This window comes from Halichoerus grypus, chromosome 8, assembly GCF_964656455.1.
Source record: "Halichoerus grypus chromosome 8, mHalGry1.hap1.1, whole genome shotgun sequence".
Classification (NCBI taxonomy): Eukaryota; Metazoa; Chordata; class Mammalia; order Carnivora; family Phocidae; genus Halichoerus; species Halichoerus grypus.
The window spans coordinates 54,515,015-54,532,845 of record NC_135719.1 but is presented as its reverse complement, the minus strand read 5'-3'; the positions used below and the strand labels follow the sequence as shown (position 1 = coordinate 54,532,845).

Below are 17,831 nucleotides of genomic sequence, written 5' to 3'. Positions count from 1 at the left end.
AACTGAAAAGCTGACAACATTCTGGTTGCCATGGACAAGGAACTCCTTTTTCTCTTACTGATGTAAGCAGCCTTTCCTCAGGGAGTTATATTGCTAGGTAATGAAATCCAGATCGCTAACTCTGCCACAGTTGAGTCTCACGAGCTCATACTTCTGCATTTCGGGGTCACAAGCAGGGCCATTGTGTCCGTAGGAGTGTATCTGGCACCGAAATGGCTCACGGCCGGCTGCTATGTGTGCATTTACTTGCTCCTGGGTTCCCTCCCAAACACGCGGTCCAAGTTAGGGGTCCCGATTCGCGGTCCTGTTCTCCGGCGCGTGCTCGGCTTACCTGGAGGGGGAGGGGCAGCTCTCATCGGGTAGTTGGCATTGTGCGTCCCCCTGGAGTAACTTCTGGTTTGAGTTGTGTTCCTTCTGGTGGGACCTGAAATAAACAAGCGAGACAAAGTCAAAATCAGTGCCACTGGTTGGTTTTACGGCTTCTGCTGGAGTTTTGCTGACGGGCAAGCGGCCGAGTGTGGAATCGGCTCCCAGGCGGATGTGCAGCAGGACGCAGTGGAGGGGGCGTCTGAGGGAGGGACCGTCCTGGGAGCTCTCGGGCCGCAGCGGCCGGAACTGTGGTTGCGAAATGGTAGAGACCGTGGCTTTACAAAGAGATATTCACACTCTTACAAAAGTGTTTCTGTTTTTGTGGGCTTTCAGAAGAGAAAGAGGGGGCGTCTTCGGGTTCGCGCTCGTGTTCTGCACACGGCGCAGGGGCCGAACGCGTGCGTGCTGCGCGTCACGGTCGCTGGTGTGCCGCGCGGGTCAGCACTCACTGCACGTCCGCGTCGGGCAAGAGCCCTTCCCGCAACAGCGTGCATTCTACAGCCTTCCATTCAAACAGAGACCACAAAGGGTGGAAGCCGACCTGTCCTCCCCTTGACGCAGACATGAGGAGCTAGAAAGCAAGCCGGGGCCACACGGAGCCTCACTGTGGCCCAGAGTGAGGACGCGGCGGCAGGCACGCTGCGGGGCAGAGGACATCTCTGCACAGACATGTGTATTGCAAAGGCAACCAATAAATAAGGTCTCAGGGAGGACACAAAGGAGGGCAGGATTAATCCAGCTGAAGAGGGGAGCTGCCCGAACTCCTTGTAAAGAGCAGGGCTGCCGAAATGAGAAGAGCAGGAACTGACAGGCATGAATAACACAAAAGGAAGGAGCTGGGTGTCGGGGTCCGGGGGCAGGGGAAGCGGCCCCCTGAGGGCCGTGCTGGTGGTCCACCCTGCAGACATGTGCACCCACCATGAGCACTGGGTGAGAAGCGAGTCTGGCACAGAGCAGGGTGAGGGAGGGCGAGGCGGGGGGCCGGGGACACTTACGGGAGTTCTTGGGCAGCCCGGGTCCGATGCTGACCTGCAGCACTTTGTTACTGGGCTTGAGGATGGCCAGGTCACCGAAGCCTTGGTGGAACTGCACTTGCCGGGAGCCCCCTGCACTCCAGGGACCCCAATTCTCCTTTTTCAACTTGAGTTCAAGCCTGCGACAAGGACATTTGTGGGTAATGGGCAGGAACACCACAGTAAGAGAATGGTGCTCGCAGACCCCAGCGGGGATTTCTGCTGCTGGGCAAGCGTGCAGGAGAACGAGGCCAGCCCGGATGATTGGAGCCCACCCGGGGCCCTCGGAGGGGGACAACACCCCAGGGTTTGGCATAGCGGCGCGGTGAGCCACTGACCCCAGAGGCAGGAGTATGTGGGGCCCGGTGCCTGTGAGAACCCGGCTGGTGAGCGAGGTACCAGTGTCGCTCCAGGAGAACTCGGGTGCGCCTGCCCAGGGCACAGCACGAAGGGGACACTCTCCAGGCCACACCTACTGGGATGTGTCACTGTGCCTCTCTGATTTCCCTCAGTCGTGTTCGGGGAGAACTGAGAGATGCCAGACATGAGATAGCCCACGTCTCCCCAGCCTAGAAAGTGGTTATTATTTAATTAAATTCCCTTCCACACTAGCAACCAAAATCCAAATAGAAGGGAAGTTTACTCACAACTCCAAAACTACCCAGCCAGTTTTTATTTGTCATACTGCCTATATGCCTGTATGACACAATTCCATGGTCTGCTCTTTTAACTTCTATTTTCTTATGCCATAGGACGGACAAATCCTCCTTTTAAGCAGCCGTCCATATTACTTCACAGAAACACAAAAGTGGCATTTCAAGGTGTGTAACACCCATTGGGACTGTCTTCGGCAGGCCCCAGGGCTGTCTGGGTTAAGTGGAAGCAGAGTCCTGCTCTACCCCACAGGCCTCCCCTCCTCTCAGCCTGGACCCCAGTGGGGAGATCAAGCTTTACTCAGAATTTTGGGCCCCCGGTCCCCACTTACGTATTGCTAAATTTCAGAGGTAGTTGCTTCTGGGTTTTTTCCTCATAACGCTTTGCTAAGAGGCTCAAGAATTCAGTTTTGAAGACGGACTCAAGCAAACTGTCATACTCTTGCTCATGAAGAATGAAAATGTCATCCTGCATAGTACTGAGAAGAGATTGGAAAGACTTAATGAAAGTTGCACTTCTGTTTATTCCATTTGTTTTTTAATCTCCTGTAAGATAACACTAGGTTTCTACGGTCTTTCTATAAGTGATAATCTTTAAAACAAAACACAACAATGAATCACATGAAACCTGCTTCCGAAGGAAGTTCATAACTCACCAAAAGCATAATCAAAATAAATCTCCCACGTGACTTTTAAAATCAGGAATTTAAGGACAACTTAGTCCGTATTAAAAACAACAACAACAAAAACCCAACCCACTTTCAAATTCAACTTCTATGTTCTTAAGACCGTAAAAATCCAAACTTTCATGAATAGAATGTGGCTGAAAATGAACAATCCCACAGAAGTGCTCAGTTAGTAGAATTTACAATATGGTTGTAGCTATTGTAATGAGTCCTAACTCAAAAGAATCGTAGCTCAGTTATCAACAGGGAAGCCAATGTCCTGGGCTTTGTACACACTTGTTAGGAGTCTCTGGGTATTCGGGGCTCTGCTTAAACTGCGTGCCATGTGCCGCTAAATGCACACACATACCAAACTACAGAGATAGATAAGACAGGGGGCCCAATAGCAAGCAAGCCGCTGCGGGAACTGCATGTGTGGATAGGGGGGTGCTGGAGGGCAAACTCGGGCCTGGAGGGAGGGCACGTGAGGAGCTGCAGGAAGAACGGAAGAGGCTAAGGCAAACCCAGTCCTGGGGAAAATGCTTAGTGGTAGAGGCGACTGGTTAGACCCCCATGTCCAGGCCCAGCTAGACTTTGTAGAAATGACAACACACATATAATTGAGACTTCTTATTCCCTGGCTATTAGATGTATAGCTCAGTCGAAGGAGGCCACCAACCCCAAAGGTTTCATAATATACACGCTTACAACGACCTCCAAGTACCACCGTCAAATATCTAAGATAACCCTCTGAAGAACGACATTTCATTAGGGATGGTGTTTTTCCAGGTATGAAAAACAAAACAAAGTAAACCTGCTTCAGCGAGTTGGCCACACTAGCATTTTAATCCCTCCAAGTGCAGGAAATGCCAACAACGTTTTTTTGTTTTGTTTTATTTTTCAAGTACCCAGAGCTGAGCTGTACCACACAGGAGCTGTGCCTGTTCTCAGGGTCCCCAGGACCAGGGCACCAGTAGATGACTGTGCTGTCACAAAGCCAGACAGGAAGGCAAGTATGGAGGATGAGGATGTAGACAAGCTTTGAGATGAAGGATTCTTCTTCCACGTAGACTTTGATCCATTTAAACTACAACTTCTGTGGTCTCTCTGTTCAGTCCCATGAATATGATGAGGCTGGGGTGGACCGGGGAGGTCTTCTTTGGGCAGACAGAGGCTCAGTGGCTCATGAGGAACCTTCTCTGTGGGCTGAGGCAGGGAGCTTATGACCTGTACCTGATCGAGCCATGGCCTCTCTCCCTGAAACCTCAGCCCCTCAGTCTTCCTACAGGAAAGGAGCTTGGTAATCCACAGGAGAAGAAAGGTCTAAGGGAGGACCACCATGCAGCCAGGATTTAAAGGCACAGAATGGCAGCGCGCACAAACCACAGGGGAGGGAGAAGTAAACTTGCAGCAGCAAGCTAGCCTCACCCGGGAGAGGGAGCTTGGCCCTTCACTGCCTGCTTACTGAAGATGGGTATGCCCAAGAGTTCTTCTTGGATGTGAAGTCAGAATACTTCACAGGCATGTTTGGACACATAATGGCCATTTGGGGGGGGAGCACTCAGTTATTACTATCATCTCAAGAGTTTGTTTTCAAACTTCCCTCCGTCACTAGTTTCCTGCCCACTCTTGTTATAGTTGGGTTATAGGTTTTTCTGGCGTGATGAAGACCATGGCAACTGGTGGTTTAAACAACATTGCGTTTTTGTCTCTTGTTACTCAACAGCAGGTGCAAAAGCAATTCAGGGCCAAAGTGACCCTGCTACAGCGCCTGGGGGCAAGGCATCTATGCCTTCCTTTCGCAAGTGGGACCAGGAAGTTGTACAAGTCACTTCTGCTCACACCCCATTGGCCAGCACTATGTCACATGGTTACCCCTAGCTTGCAAGGAAGCCTGGGAAATGCAGTCTTTGGGTCGGCCGTCAGCTCTTCATATGGAAAGGAGAGAATAGGTCTTGCAGGACAGCTCACAAGGTCTACTACACCTCCTTGTTCATAAACTTTTCCAAACTAGGAATTAGAATCTGAAAGTCTGAGAATGCACCTCAGAGGGTGTAGCCACAAAGCTATTATCATCTTTCTGTTTCTAGGCGGATGAAAACTCTGGAATTGTCTTGATCACTTCGCTTATAGCACTTCAGAACTCCAAACAAAGGTACTTAGGTAGAAGTCATTTGGAATGAATGAAATAAAATCCAAGCATCCCCGCATTCTGGCCCAGGGGCAAAAAGACTGTTGCATGAGGAAGGGAGTGTATGCAATAGGGAGAGAGTAAAACAAGAAGCCCCACTTTTTGGCGTGTGGAGTGAGGAACGGGGCATGTCTGGATGTGTCTGTCTGCCCGGCTGTACTTGAGGCGGGACAGTGCTTATTCAGCAGGGCTAAGTGAACCCAATGCAAATAACCTTGAGTAGTTTAATGTACTTCGATTTATTAGGAGTGACCATAAAGAAAAAAAGCAAGCAGGCCAAAACTTCAGGGTCAATTAGCAGGAGTCTGGAAATGAGAACAAGTGCTTGGACACTTCGACTTCAACCATCAAATTCAAAAAACCCCTCCCTCCAGTGACCCAGGCTTGGGAGTCAGTGCAACCGTCCTCGGCCAGGCCAGAGTTTCAGTTCATTTGCCTCTCTTCAGCCCATGCTCCAGGGTCTAAAAACAAAGCTTTTACATTTATTTATTCTAAAAACTCAGACTTATCTTTGGACCTCACCCCTGTCTTATTCATATGCTCAGGCTACAATTCCTTACAGATGTTTGATACAGAACCCCGTGTTGAAAGATCCTTTACTAGTCCCTGGTTTGGCTCTCTACTCGATTTTTATCCCCTCATCTTTGTGGCTTATTGTTGTACTGCTGACAACACTAGAACATCTTGTTTCACTCCCTTAACCAATGTCTTTTTCACAAAAACGTTAGTTACAAAACACTGAGTAAAGACTTAAAGGAGTTTCTTGGTTTTTTTTTTCCTCCTTAAGCTGAAAAGGCAATTTCCTAGGCCAGTCCTGCCTTTATTTAAAGCTTTATATAGTTTTTTCCTAATTATGAAATATGCTTTTCAGCAAACTGTAAAGTACAAAGGTGGTTAAAGAAGAAAATAAACCTTACCCAGAATTCTACCATTTAGGGAAACCAATGGCATCAGCTTGAGTCCTACTTGATTTCTCCGAGACAGCAGATACATGCTGTGTCAGGCCTAAACAGAAGCCCCCTAGGGAAGGAGGTGAGAAGGCTCACCCCGCCTTTTGTATCCCAAGAGTATCCTGTACGGCACCTGGCTACTCAGATGCCCTGCTACCCCTTCCAGAACGACAGGGAGCTCCTTGAGGCAGTGACTGTGTTCTCATTCACCTTCGAATCCCAGAGCTGAACAGAAGGTCAGTGGTCAGTCCAAAAATGTTGACAGCTTGCAGGTTCCCAAAGCTCAAAGGTCACATCAGGTAAAGATGTCAGTAATGTTCAGGTCAGCTGAGCAGGAGTGAAGCAGGATGTTCTTATTACCACGTTTAGGCATTCAGGCAGGGAAACATTCTGGGCAAGAACGCTGTGACCAGGGGAGCATCTGCCTGAGGTCCTCTTACAGGTGGCTTTTCCCATCGCATGTAAGTACTAGAAAATCTACTGACCCAGACAGGCAGCCATGTACTTTTGGGTCTCTGGTGGTCAGCTACTGGAATGACAAGGACCGTTAGAAGCCTCACTGGACAGAACCCCAAGCAGGAGATGTGATGGTACCGATTTCATCACCTACAATGCGAGAGCAAAGAACACAGGCTGACACCTGGGGCCACTGTTCCAGCAAACTGAGTTTCTCAAATAAGAGCGAAGCCGGCTCAGTACGTGGTCAAGAAGCAGCTCCTGAAGGATCTTTCAAAAACTGATGGTTATCGGCCTTCATGAGCAGATAGCCCAAGCCCCGGAAATCCAATGTCTCAACTACAAGCTGCTGTGCCATCCCTGATTTCTTTTTTTATTTTTTAAAGATTTGATTTATTTGTTAGAGAGAAAGAGAGAGAGCACAAGCAGGGGGAGTGGCAGGCAGAGGGAGGAGCAGACTCCCCGCTGAGCAGGGAGCCCGATGCGGGACTTGATCCCAGAACCCTGGGATCCCGACCTGAGCCGAAGGCAGATGCTTAACTGACTGAGCCACCCAGGCGGCCCCATCCTGATATTCTTGCCAACTCTCCCATGAAGGCAGAAATGTTTGACTGAAGTTTCATTTAGACAGGATTTTTCCTTTTCAAATTATCCTAGAGTCCCTTTGAGAAACTGTAGTCTTCATCTCTCCCTGAGCTATTGGGCCTATCCTATATTTTCTTCCTTAACTAAAACTTTTTAAAAAAATTTCAATGATAATTTGATTAGATATATGTCAGTCTATTTATAAAAGGTAAAAACTTCTAAAATATGATGTCTACCAGAAGATTAGGAAAGACTTTTATTATGGAAAATTTCAAATATTTTAAAAACATAGAACAGCAGAATGAACCTCCATACGTTGGGAGGTTTCAACAATTATCAATCCACAATCATGTTTGTCTATGCTCACACTACCCCTACTTCCACACACAAACTAGGTTATGTAAGAGCAAAGTATAAATATTATTTTATCCTTGAATGTTTCATTGTTTATCAAGGAAAGGCAAAGCCTCTTTTATTTTCTTTTTTTAAGGCTTTTTTTTAAGTAATCTCTACACCTAACGTGGGGCTCGAACTCACAACCCTGAGATTAAGAGTCACGTGCTCTACCAACTGAGCCAGCCAGGTGCCCCAGACAAAGCCTCTTTAGACAAAAATAGCCACCATACCATGATCACACGGCAAGAAATCAACACTAAATCCTTCGTATTAAATAGTCATGCTCTCATATCCCAAACTGTCACGTGGTTGTTTTTGCATGGTTGGTTAGTTTCATTGGGAGCTGCGAGCCCATTCTGCTTTGACAGTGGTCATAAGAGTCAGAGGGGGTCCAGAAGACTGAGCTTGTGGGCACTTTGATGGTCTTCACTGGAAGAAGCCACTGGGTGATCATTACAGCCAGCAGTCAAGCACTAAGCCTGTCTTCAGCTAACATGCACATGATACAACTTTTTCCCTGAATTAAAACTGTTAAAATCCTTCTCTATACCAGTATTGAAATATTTTGAGAACACACACACACACACACACACACACACACACACACGTTTGGTGGTCTGGTACCACAATCAGTTTCTCCTCTGGGTTTGATTCTGCACATACCATCACGCATCTGGCTGCATTCCTCACTTGGTTTAGATTACTGGCCTAACCCAGTGGGTGAAGGAAGTAAGGGAACAGCATCAGACTCAGTGAGTGTGAGCCTCATTAACTGTACCATGCACAGATCACGGGTTACAATGACTCAGACTCTTCTTTCCGGAGAGCCAGAGGTACTTTAGGCTAAGTACCTCCTTTTATTACATCCTCTAATAAGGAAAGGCCATAAGGGAGCAAATGTCTAGACCATGAACACTCAAGAGAAGGCAGAGGAAGGTGGTTTTACCATGAGACACTGTAGCCCCAGAGGCTGTGAGAGAAGACAAGACAAAAGGAAAAAATCTGAGTGGGGATATCCCACACACCTTGATAAATCTCAAGGACTAGCCAAAAAAGATAGTGTCAAAGTGGCTGATACAAATGTAGACGTATGATTACTTATGATCAAGCACTGCTTGAGTGGTCTGAAAGCCAAAGGCGGGCCTGATAATAATAACAGGAAGAATCATCACCTCTCTCAGAGGAATGAGCACAGACGCCCCGGAGCTACGATGCCCTGGCGTTCAGCCACAGCTCCTATCAAGAGTACACAGCATGTTTCGGCTAACCCCGTTTGCCCAGGTGTAGCTGGTCCCCATGCAAGAAAACAAGAAGCTTCCAGTTGGGTTCCTTGGAACAACAAGGGCAGCCTCAGAGCCCAGCTAGCCAGGAAGTGTGGCCAGCAGGCTGCCCAGCTCGGGCTGTGACCCAGCTGGTGAGCTGAATGCTCAGGAAGGCCTTCTGAAAACGGGACAGTGCCGAGAGCTCTTCTTGCCAACCCACGGCACTGAGGCCCACCTGACGTGGGGCTGCTAGAGAGGCGGCTGATGGACTCATCTGCTTAGAAGTTTTACCACATCCTCAGCTGAAATGTTTTAAACACTTAACCTCACAGCATCCACCTGGCCCTTTATCAGGAAAATTGGGAACAGAGAGAATCAGAAACCACAGTGACACAGGCAAGAATGGACACAACTTGAAATCTGTTTTGGATTACACACCGGAGCCAGGATTTCCAGCCTGGTAGGTCAGAGGCCTGAGCACACAAAACCCTGGCTTTTTCCCCGAGAGCAGCAGTTTTGTCTTCTGTGTGGAATAAACAGTTGAGAGGTGTCCCAATTCCAGAAGACATGTTCATAAGCAACCAGAACAGCACCAATTTTAATGCAACGGTGGCCCACATCTTTCCCTGACAGAAGCAACAATCTCCTCAGAAGGCTCCAGGGACACAACTTAAGGGGGAGCTACTGAGCTCAAAGGGGCCTTTCTTCCCCTTTCCTCAGCCTTCTGTGGACTGGAAGGATTTCCTCTCATCAGAGGGAACTTAGTCTGGGAGATCTGAGCATGGGAGGATTTAGGGAAGTCTCCTCACACATACAAGCTCCTCTGTCAAAATAAAGCCTGACTGCTGACGGGAAGAGCCAGGAACCCTGCCTGTGAACCTGGGGCTGAAGCGAGCATTTAGCAATGACTCCAGGGCTACAGATTATGGAGACCATTTGTACTCCCTTCATGCCCGAACAGGCAAAAAGGAACTTTAGGAGTCCAAAGACACTTCCCTCCCAGGACAATCCATGGTCACAACAAACTAAAAAGCAATACTGAGGAGTGGATGGCAACCTCTGTTTGGGCCTTTGGCGTGAAATGGGTTAAATCTTTGACATGGTGAGGTGGGCTTGGGGACAGACTCTGGTCCCTTGGCCCCACTTCAGTCAGAGCTGTTATACTCAGTTTTGAATAACAGGTTTTTCTCTCACATTTTATGAGAACAAAGGATCTGAGTACCCCCTGACTAGTGGAGCTGACCAGAAGGCCACTTCTTGGAATCTCATTCTTGAGACCTATGAAGGTCAGGTCTCCTCAGGGAAGAAGGGGACATTCAGTTCTCTTCACCATGATTTTCACAACTGGGGAACCTGGCCAGGCCTTTTTCCAGGCTGTGTTTGGAACGGCGGATGGCGGTGATGAGGAGGGACGGGCAGCCCTGTGCCTCCAACACTTGCCACTCACCTGAGGGACACGGACAAGATTCTCTCCATCTCGATTCTCCGCTTCAGCACTTCCTTCACCAGGCCTTTGTCTGGGCCCTGTTTGACCTTCTCGCGTCCAATTAAGTACAAGCACTTAGGAGTAAGAAGCAAGTCTCGCTTTACACCCTGTAGGGAAATGTGCTTTAAGAAGGTGGACGAGACGTGTCAAAGTGACAACTTTCCCCACAATGGGCGGCGGTCAGTGTGTACCTTGAACCTCCTGTCGTACTTGGTCACTGTGTCTGCAAAATCGATCTTCTCCCTCTTCCCCACAAACTGCTGGAGTTCCGGGTGCTCGTCCATCCCGATGTAATCCCCGATGAAGTTCCTATTAATACTGTTTCTCCTTCTCTCCTTCTTGTTCAACAGGAGGTCTGAGGCTGTAATAACCAAAAGGACAGAGAAGATGGAAGGGTCAGTCCCCCGGAAAGAGGAGGAAAATCGTGTGGAAAAACACAGAGAAACTCTACGCGAATGTAAGATTTTTAACGCATGACGTTATACGCAGAGTAAAGTGAACACCTGTAACTTCACCTAAGCTCAAAATTATTCTCGAGATTCGTGAAATGCACGAAACAAAACGACTGAAATACCTTCTTCTCTCATTTGGACGTATTTCTTCCGGGCCACAAATTTCCTCCATGATTTCTGTATCACTCGAGCATACCCATCATACTTTCTCTCTCTCATTTCTTCTAGAAGGAATAGCTGTGAACGTAGAGAAGGCAAATGTGAGCCAACTCACAAGACCTGAAGGTCACTTTCTTTGGTTATTTCAGGGACACTCAGTTTATTCAAGGTTATTGAATAAAGTTATTCAAGGTTATTGAATAAAGTTATTCAAGGAAATAACTTCCCTGGTTATTTCAAGGACATAACCTGGGAAGTGGCTTCTCAGACTCGTGAACAAATGTGAAAACATGATTAGTAGGGCATATGGTTTATAATCACTGGACCGTCTTTATCTCTGTTTTCTTCGTTTAACAAAAAACAACGGCAAATAGCTGTATCTGGCGTCAGTCAGACCTTGATAATGCCTGCCCTGCCTTGCTCACAATCTGTGCGCATCTAATGAGTGATCACCATTTATCCACTGGTTCCCCGCCTCGATCCCAGGAGGGTATTCGCTGGCTAGACGAGAGGAGGAGCCTTTTACTGCTGTGTGCAGCCTCTTCACAGAGTTTCCAGCTTCTGACGGAGCAGAGCTTGTGCTGCTGTGGAAAGAGAGCTGCCCTACTTTCAGTTCCATGAAAGGACACACATCCTGCTGCCCGGTCTCCAAGGACTCCCTGGGCCAGAGCGGAATAACCAGAGCAACTGGAGCTGGACTTCAGATGTGCAATTTACGGACATGGGCTCAATGAGAGGGACCCCGACTGTTTGGGTTGAGGGCCCACATCAGACACTGGCAGGTCCTGAGACTCAGGCCATTTTGACGATCCCGACTGCTCCCGCCCTCCTCAGCGGAGCTCTGGAATAATGAAGATGAGAGCAAACAGCTGTAATGTGCTGGGTGCCCCCTGGGGCTCAGGAAGCATTCTAGATTTACATTCTAGAACACCTTATTTCATTCAGCTCATCAGCCACGACACCAGCCACATATTTCTGTTATCTCTGGAATTAAGGTTGGGTGGGTCAGGAAAGTGAACTTTCCAGGTCTTCCAGGCCCCTGCCAGGCTCTTCCTCACTTTGACATGCAAGTCTTTCTCTGTAAATCTGCCTTTGATCAACTCATGAAATGGTGGGAAACTTTCTCGTTCACCTAGGAAGTGGTTTTCATGACTCTCTAGGAAACAAAATAAGATGTACCAATGAAAACAAGTAAAGATGATGACAAGTCAGTGCAGAAATGTTCCAGAAGTAAACAAGTGAATTCGCTTTGAAGGCAGCCAGGCTTGATTTGTTGCCTCTGTTTATCTGGGTCTATACTCAGTCCCTTCCTGTCACTCAGCTTCTGCTTCTCACAGCCCCAGCTGTGCAAAAACAACATCTCAAACTCAAAAGGGAAGGGGCTGCTTCATTCTGCAGCCCTCAGCACCATTAACAACAGGCACGAGGAGATTTCTAAAAACAAAAGGAAGACATGGTTGCACATTTGGACAGAATGGTTAAAATCTGAGCCCTGCGGTTGCTTGTTTGAAGAATATTCGTTGGTTTTTCTTATCTTGTGTGTTGGGTTTCTGAGTAAGCCTTGTTTTCTTCTTTCCCAGAACTATTTTGGGAGTGTCACAGAAAATACACTTGTGACTCAGAAAGCAGGAGGCAACCAATTCCCAACTTCCTATAGATTATCAAAGATTAGCTGGGTCTTAGGTTTTTTCCACAAGTCATGGGGGTTAGAGGGAGGTTCAAGAAAAAAGGAAAAGAAAGAGAGAGAGGAAAATAAACCCCAAATCATGGACACATGTAACAAATAAGCAAAACCAAACCTTTTGGTGTCTGATGTCTAATGTGGGTTCTTAAAGCAAATGGGTTATTTTGTATAGTCAGAACATTTACTATAAAAGTCAAGACAAAATCATAAGGTCGATTTTTAAAAACCAGTTTCTGTAAAGTGTTTGCAGTGTCAGGGCTCGATGTGGATGGATGAGTGATGGGGGAGGGGAGAGATTAGTGGTGAAGGTACGTGCGTGCGCGCGCTTGGGTATGCGTGTGCGTAAAAAGATGGGGGAAAGGGGAGTCAGGTGATGGTAATAAAGCATTTGGGAGGAAGACAAGGAAAAGCAAACCCAAAATAAACCTTGACTTTGGGAGTAAAACCCCACAGCTCAACTAAATCAGAAAAAAAAAAAGTATGAAAAATATTGAGGCTGTTCTAATTATATGTGAAAATTCAGCAAGACAAAAAAGTAAAAGCGGGTATAAGACAACAGAGGAGTTCTGCATTGTACTGATAAATCACTCCATCCCATTTTAGAAAGAACAGGAACTGCTCTGTGGGTTGCTTAATGGTATATGACACAACATTTTCATTTTATATTTGGAAATGAAATTGCTGTGAAGCTACAAATAACTCAAAGTGGAAAATGCTACCACAAACTTTTCATAAACGGGTTCTATTGATGTGTGCCACTTATGTATTTAATAATTTTTATGGTTCTTAAAGCCATTCAGTTACAACCATTATCATTTCTGGGTCTCCGGCTGATCCTCTGAGGCAGAACAGCGGCTGTGGGGCCCATTCTAGAAGAGAGAACTCACGGCAAGGCCGGGATTTGCCTCAAGTTCAAGTGTTCCCACTATCACCAACACTGCCAGTTCTCGTGTTATTTCCCCTTGATCTGATGACTAATTTTGCCAAGTTCACCATAGACTCCTGAAATGGAGTCTTATGATCGTTCAAGGAACCTCAGGAAATAATAATGATGCCTAACCTCGGTTAGTTCCAGAAGTTTCTCCATCTTAAAAAGTAATGTCTTCATTCACTAGTCCCACAGCTAATTGGGCAGAAGAACTGACGGTTCTGCTCAAAGGAATCCAGCTTAGGAACTGAGAACATCCTACAGACGTTCATTAGGCTCACAGTGACCACCTCCCCATCAGGGAAGATAAAGAAGTTCCTCCAATGAATCTGTGGAGGTCTAATACGTTTGTGAATTGTAAAATGCATGTTTATCTTACAGGTAAATATTTGTGTGCCATGAACTCAGATTTCTCCTCCTCCCTAATTTTCTCCTCAAGGTTCTTTCCAGGCTCCCTCATGGTCTTCAAGATATAGTCCTGAGACTTCCCACCCTGAGCTCTGTTCTACCTTCGAGGAGGAAGCCTGTGTCCGTCTGTCAGTGACCTGACTGGTGTTGCCCAGGTGAGGATGTAAGCTGACCCCAGCCTCCTGTGTGGGACAAAGAAGTCCCTTTCAGCTTAGACACTTCTGGACACTATAAATAACTGGTGGGCACCTGCTATGAGCCACGTTCTGTACAAGGCTGAGACACGATGGCCTATCACAGGGACAAGAGTCCCTGACCTCGATGGGATGACCATCTAGAATGAGAGACAATGAGAAAGAAGAGAAACTACTCTATGATGACTTCTTCTTATACCTGCTGCATGCTCTGAAGGCTACAAGGAGCAGGGATGTGGGGAATGACCTACACAGGGATTGGGAGCAGGGGAGAGGACACCGAAGGCAAGAATGGATGGAAGGGGGGAGAAAGCAGCCAGCCACGTGTGGGGAGGGGCAGAGAGATGTATGGGAAGAGGGGTGGCCCTGAGGAAATGACCGGGGGACAGCCGCACACTCACAGACTCGGGGGCTTTGATGAACACTTTGCTCCTTCCGAGCTGGAACTGGTCGTTGTCCATGTTGACAGACTGCAGCAAATGGAGGACCCCTTGTTTCTCGTCCCCTCTCCACGAGGGCCAGGTGGCTTTGGTCAGAATGGCGTACCTGTGAGGACAGTTGGGGAGAGAAGGGTCAGCCTCGGACTGGACTATCCACCAAAGGCACCCAGGGCTGCGGGGTCCTGGAGATCCACTCACCTCGGTTCTAGGGCCGAGGGATGGGTCTCAACAGCTGCAAAACTCCAGCGGGTCTGGTATTCCCATTTTGGAGCATCCCTCCTACCCACTCCCTAGCCGACCGTTTCCATGTTAACACCCGGTGAAAATCTGCTTTTCCTTTCTACCACCGTCTAAAAATAGCACTCCTGAAGGTGGCCAGTGACAATCTTCGGGCAAAATCAAACCTTTTCTCAGCAGTGATTGCCCCCGATTTCTTCTGCACACTTAACAGTTAATGCAAAGAGTTTTATAAAGCTCCCTATAAGCAGCAGTTATTACTAAGTATTCACTTTCATCTTCGGAATTCTGCGCATCTTGAGTCCCAAGGCCCTGGTCATGCGGTCCTTGGCTCTTCTCGCTACGTTCTCTCCTACTCAATGTGTTCCTGGGAGGATGACCTCTTCTTCACGCACACTAAACTCTCCCTCCTCAGAGCCTGGCCCATGCTGTCCCCTCTACCAAGTGTGCCGTTCAGTAAACACCTCATGTGGCTGGCTCCGGTGCAGGGGGACTACCCTTCCGTGACAGTTCCAGAGGGGCCTTTCTGGACTACTCAAGCAAAAATCCCGCCTTCCCCCCCGCCCCCACTAGTTTCTCTCATAGAAAGTAATATTTTTCCTTCAGAGCATATATTATAGTTCGTAATTATATTCATGTTTGCACTTAATTCATTTATGCCTCCTCCACGAGGACAAGAGCTCCTCCCGTGGATGCCACACCTGTGTAGTTCATACTACACATCTAGCGCCTTCCCCAACGTCCGGGCTCAGCGGTCATAACTAACAGCAAACGGCCAACATCTATGGGGTGCTCTCCCTGCTTCAAGTGCTGTTCTTGGTGCTTTATTTTTTAAAGATTTTATTTATTTATTTGATAGACAGCAAGAGAGGAAACACAAGCAGGGGGAGTGGGAGAGGGAGAAGCAGGCTTCCCGCGGAGCAGGGAGCCCGATGCGGGGCTCAGTCCCAGGACCCTGGGATCATGACCTGAGCTGAAGGCAGACGTTTAATGACTGAGCCACCCAGACGCCCCTTGGTGCTTTAGATGTATGATCTCATTTTCTTCTTACAGCCACCTGATTTGGTTGGTCTTTCCATTTTGCAGAGTAGGAAACAGAGGCAAAGAGAGACTCACCTACGGCTACTTAGCTAGTAACTGTCAGAGCTGAGATGTGAACCCCAATCTATTTCTTTAATCACAATACTCTCTCTAAGCCATGGAGTGGCCTATGTGTATGTATTTCTTTTAAAGACCATACAGTCTACTACACATCTGTGCTATGGACGTTGTAATTATGCGAGAGGTTGACATACTAAGCTACAGGATGTCAGATATTGAAGGTCCCAAAGACATGAAGTGGAAGGAAAGAAGGGGGGTGGGGGGAGGAGAAATCACAGAGGAATGTAGAAGGGAAGTTGGAGGGCATGGCGCATCCAGAACACAAGCAATGACTGGGCTCCAGGCCTCTAGAGAAGCCAGGCCCTTTGTTTCCAGAAGCTATACCAGGATTCAACTGACTTACGGCATTGAAGGGAGAAGGGAGAAAGGAATCTTGAAAAGAAAAGCTGCCAGGCCTTCAGGATCCAGAACGCACTAAGCGGAGAGAAACAGGTTATTACCTCAGGATTGGTTGGTTGGGACTAAGGTGATTCTAGGGACCCTCTCTGATGCTCCCAAATATCCACGTCTTGCTTGATAATGTCTTAAATGCCTTGGAGAAGCAAACCCTCCTAGTCCCTAATTAGAGACAAAAAACTTAAAAATGAAAATACCTAGTTGAAGCCCCGCATTTGCACGAATACATTTCATGTGTGGCATAATGAGTTCCAACAAACAAAGCCACATATAAATGACGGATAGCAGAACTCTTCTAGATGCCACTGGGAGACCCGCTGAACAAGTAGGAATGTACTGGCAATCTAAATGGATGAAGGAGAAAAATTCACGCAGGCTATGGGAGAGAAAGAAAAAAATCCGGCCTCCAAGGTGACAAATTTCTGAGAGTCCAATTCTGCTTGGCTCCAGCTGACCAAACTCTAAAGGCAAGTACCCATACTGTGCAACCACAAACCAACGGGCAGCTCTTCGCAATTCCCATACCCCCACCCTATTAAAATGACGCTGCATTTCGCATTTGATTTTTTTATAGTAAGGAAGTTGTTTTGCAGACTTTCTCTCCCTTCAGCTGACAGGGTAAGGCTTCTAATAGTTTGGGTCTGGGCGAGACGTGGGTTTTGCGTGGCGTTCCCAGAGCCCTCTGACCACGGACCACGGCTGTGTTCCCCTAGCTTTCATGAAGCCTGAGGTGCCCTCCTCACTTCCTTTTGTATTCAATGGAAAGACCAGCGCCCAATTCTCGTATAAGGCTCTCCCACTAAGGAAGCCCCCCACCAGTTCACCTGTCCTTCTCTGGGACATGTTGCTGGAAACAGGTGTCAGAATGCAATGGTGTGCTGCCTACATGGTCCCTGTGATAGCTTTGGAGAGATGAGGACCGCAGCTTCCATTCCCCTCATCAAGCGTTTTCAGTTTAAGACCCAACTATGCCAATATTTCATCTCAAGGCCTGTGCGCTGGCTCTTCTCTTTGCCTCGGACTGGTGGGTCATGGGCTCCTCGTTATCTCAGATGACCAATCAGTGTTTCCTCCTCAGAGGAAATGCAGCCCTGACCCCAGTGACCTCTCACTGCTCGCACTGGAGTTGAGGATATTTCTGACATCCAAGGACATAAAAGTCTTGGCAGCTCATAGGACACTCTTGACACCCCATGTTTTCCTGAGCCTTCTATTCTTTCCTCTTCCTTGCCCAGGATATGGATCAACTTTCCTCACATATGTCCCTTTCCCCCGCCCCCCACATTCTGAGAGGCTGGGTCAAGGTCAAGGGAAGTATGTTGGTGAAGAGTGTAAATGGTGCCATAAGAACAATTTTAGAAAGCTCTTATGTTCCTATCAGGTTTTTCTTCCTAAGAATCAGGACCCACATTTGGGCTTATTTCTTCAGCCACAGTTAGGGGCATGGGCTGCCTAGCTTGAAAAGTTGTTTTCTGAGAATTTACAGCTATTTTCCCAAGCAAGACTCAAAGTGGCTGCCATTTCGAATAGCTTTTGACACTTTCTAAATGAGAGTTGTATTGGGGGCGGCGAATAGGGTGTTCCTTCTGAAGGCAGGGTGGGCCTTACTTCAAGAGCACATGGCCCATCAGTGGGGATATTAAGGCATCTTTTGATTTTTCAGTCAAGAGGGATGGTTTTGATAAACATAAAGGATTTTTCAGAGAGGAAATGAACACACACAGAGGCCCATTTCCCATTGGCTAA

At 47.6% G+C, this 17,831-nt stretch overlaps 1 protein-coding gene across 1 annotated transcript in view; it reads right to left on the bottom strand.

Moving 5' to 3' along the window:
- Positions 1 to 17,831, bottom strand: part of MYO1E (myosin IE) — a 190,874-nt gene that overhangs the window by 17,493 nt on the left and 155,550 nt on the right. The window contains exons 19-25 of the mRNA XM_036107041.2: positions 14,253 to 14,397; positions 10,601 to 10,715; positions 10,218 to 10,387; positions 9,988 to 10,133; positions 2,368 to 2,514; positions 1,365 to 1,522; positions 332 to 424 (exon numbers count right to left, since the gene is read on the bottom strand). Of these exons, the coding sequence (XP_035962934.1) occupies positions 332 to 424; positions 1,365 to 1,522; positions 2,368 to 2,514; positions 9,988 to 10,133; positions 10,218 to 10,387; positions 10,601 to 10,715; positions 14,253 to 14,397 (974 nt within the window). The remainder of the gene's footprint in view (positions 1 to 331; positions 425 to 1,364; positions 1,523 to 2,367; positions 2,515 to 9,987; positions 10,134 to 10,217; positions 10,388 to 10,600; positions 10,716 to 14,252; positions 14,398 to 17,831) is intronic.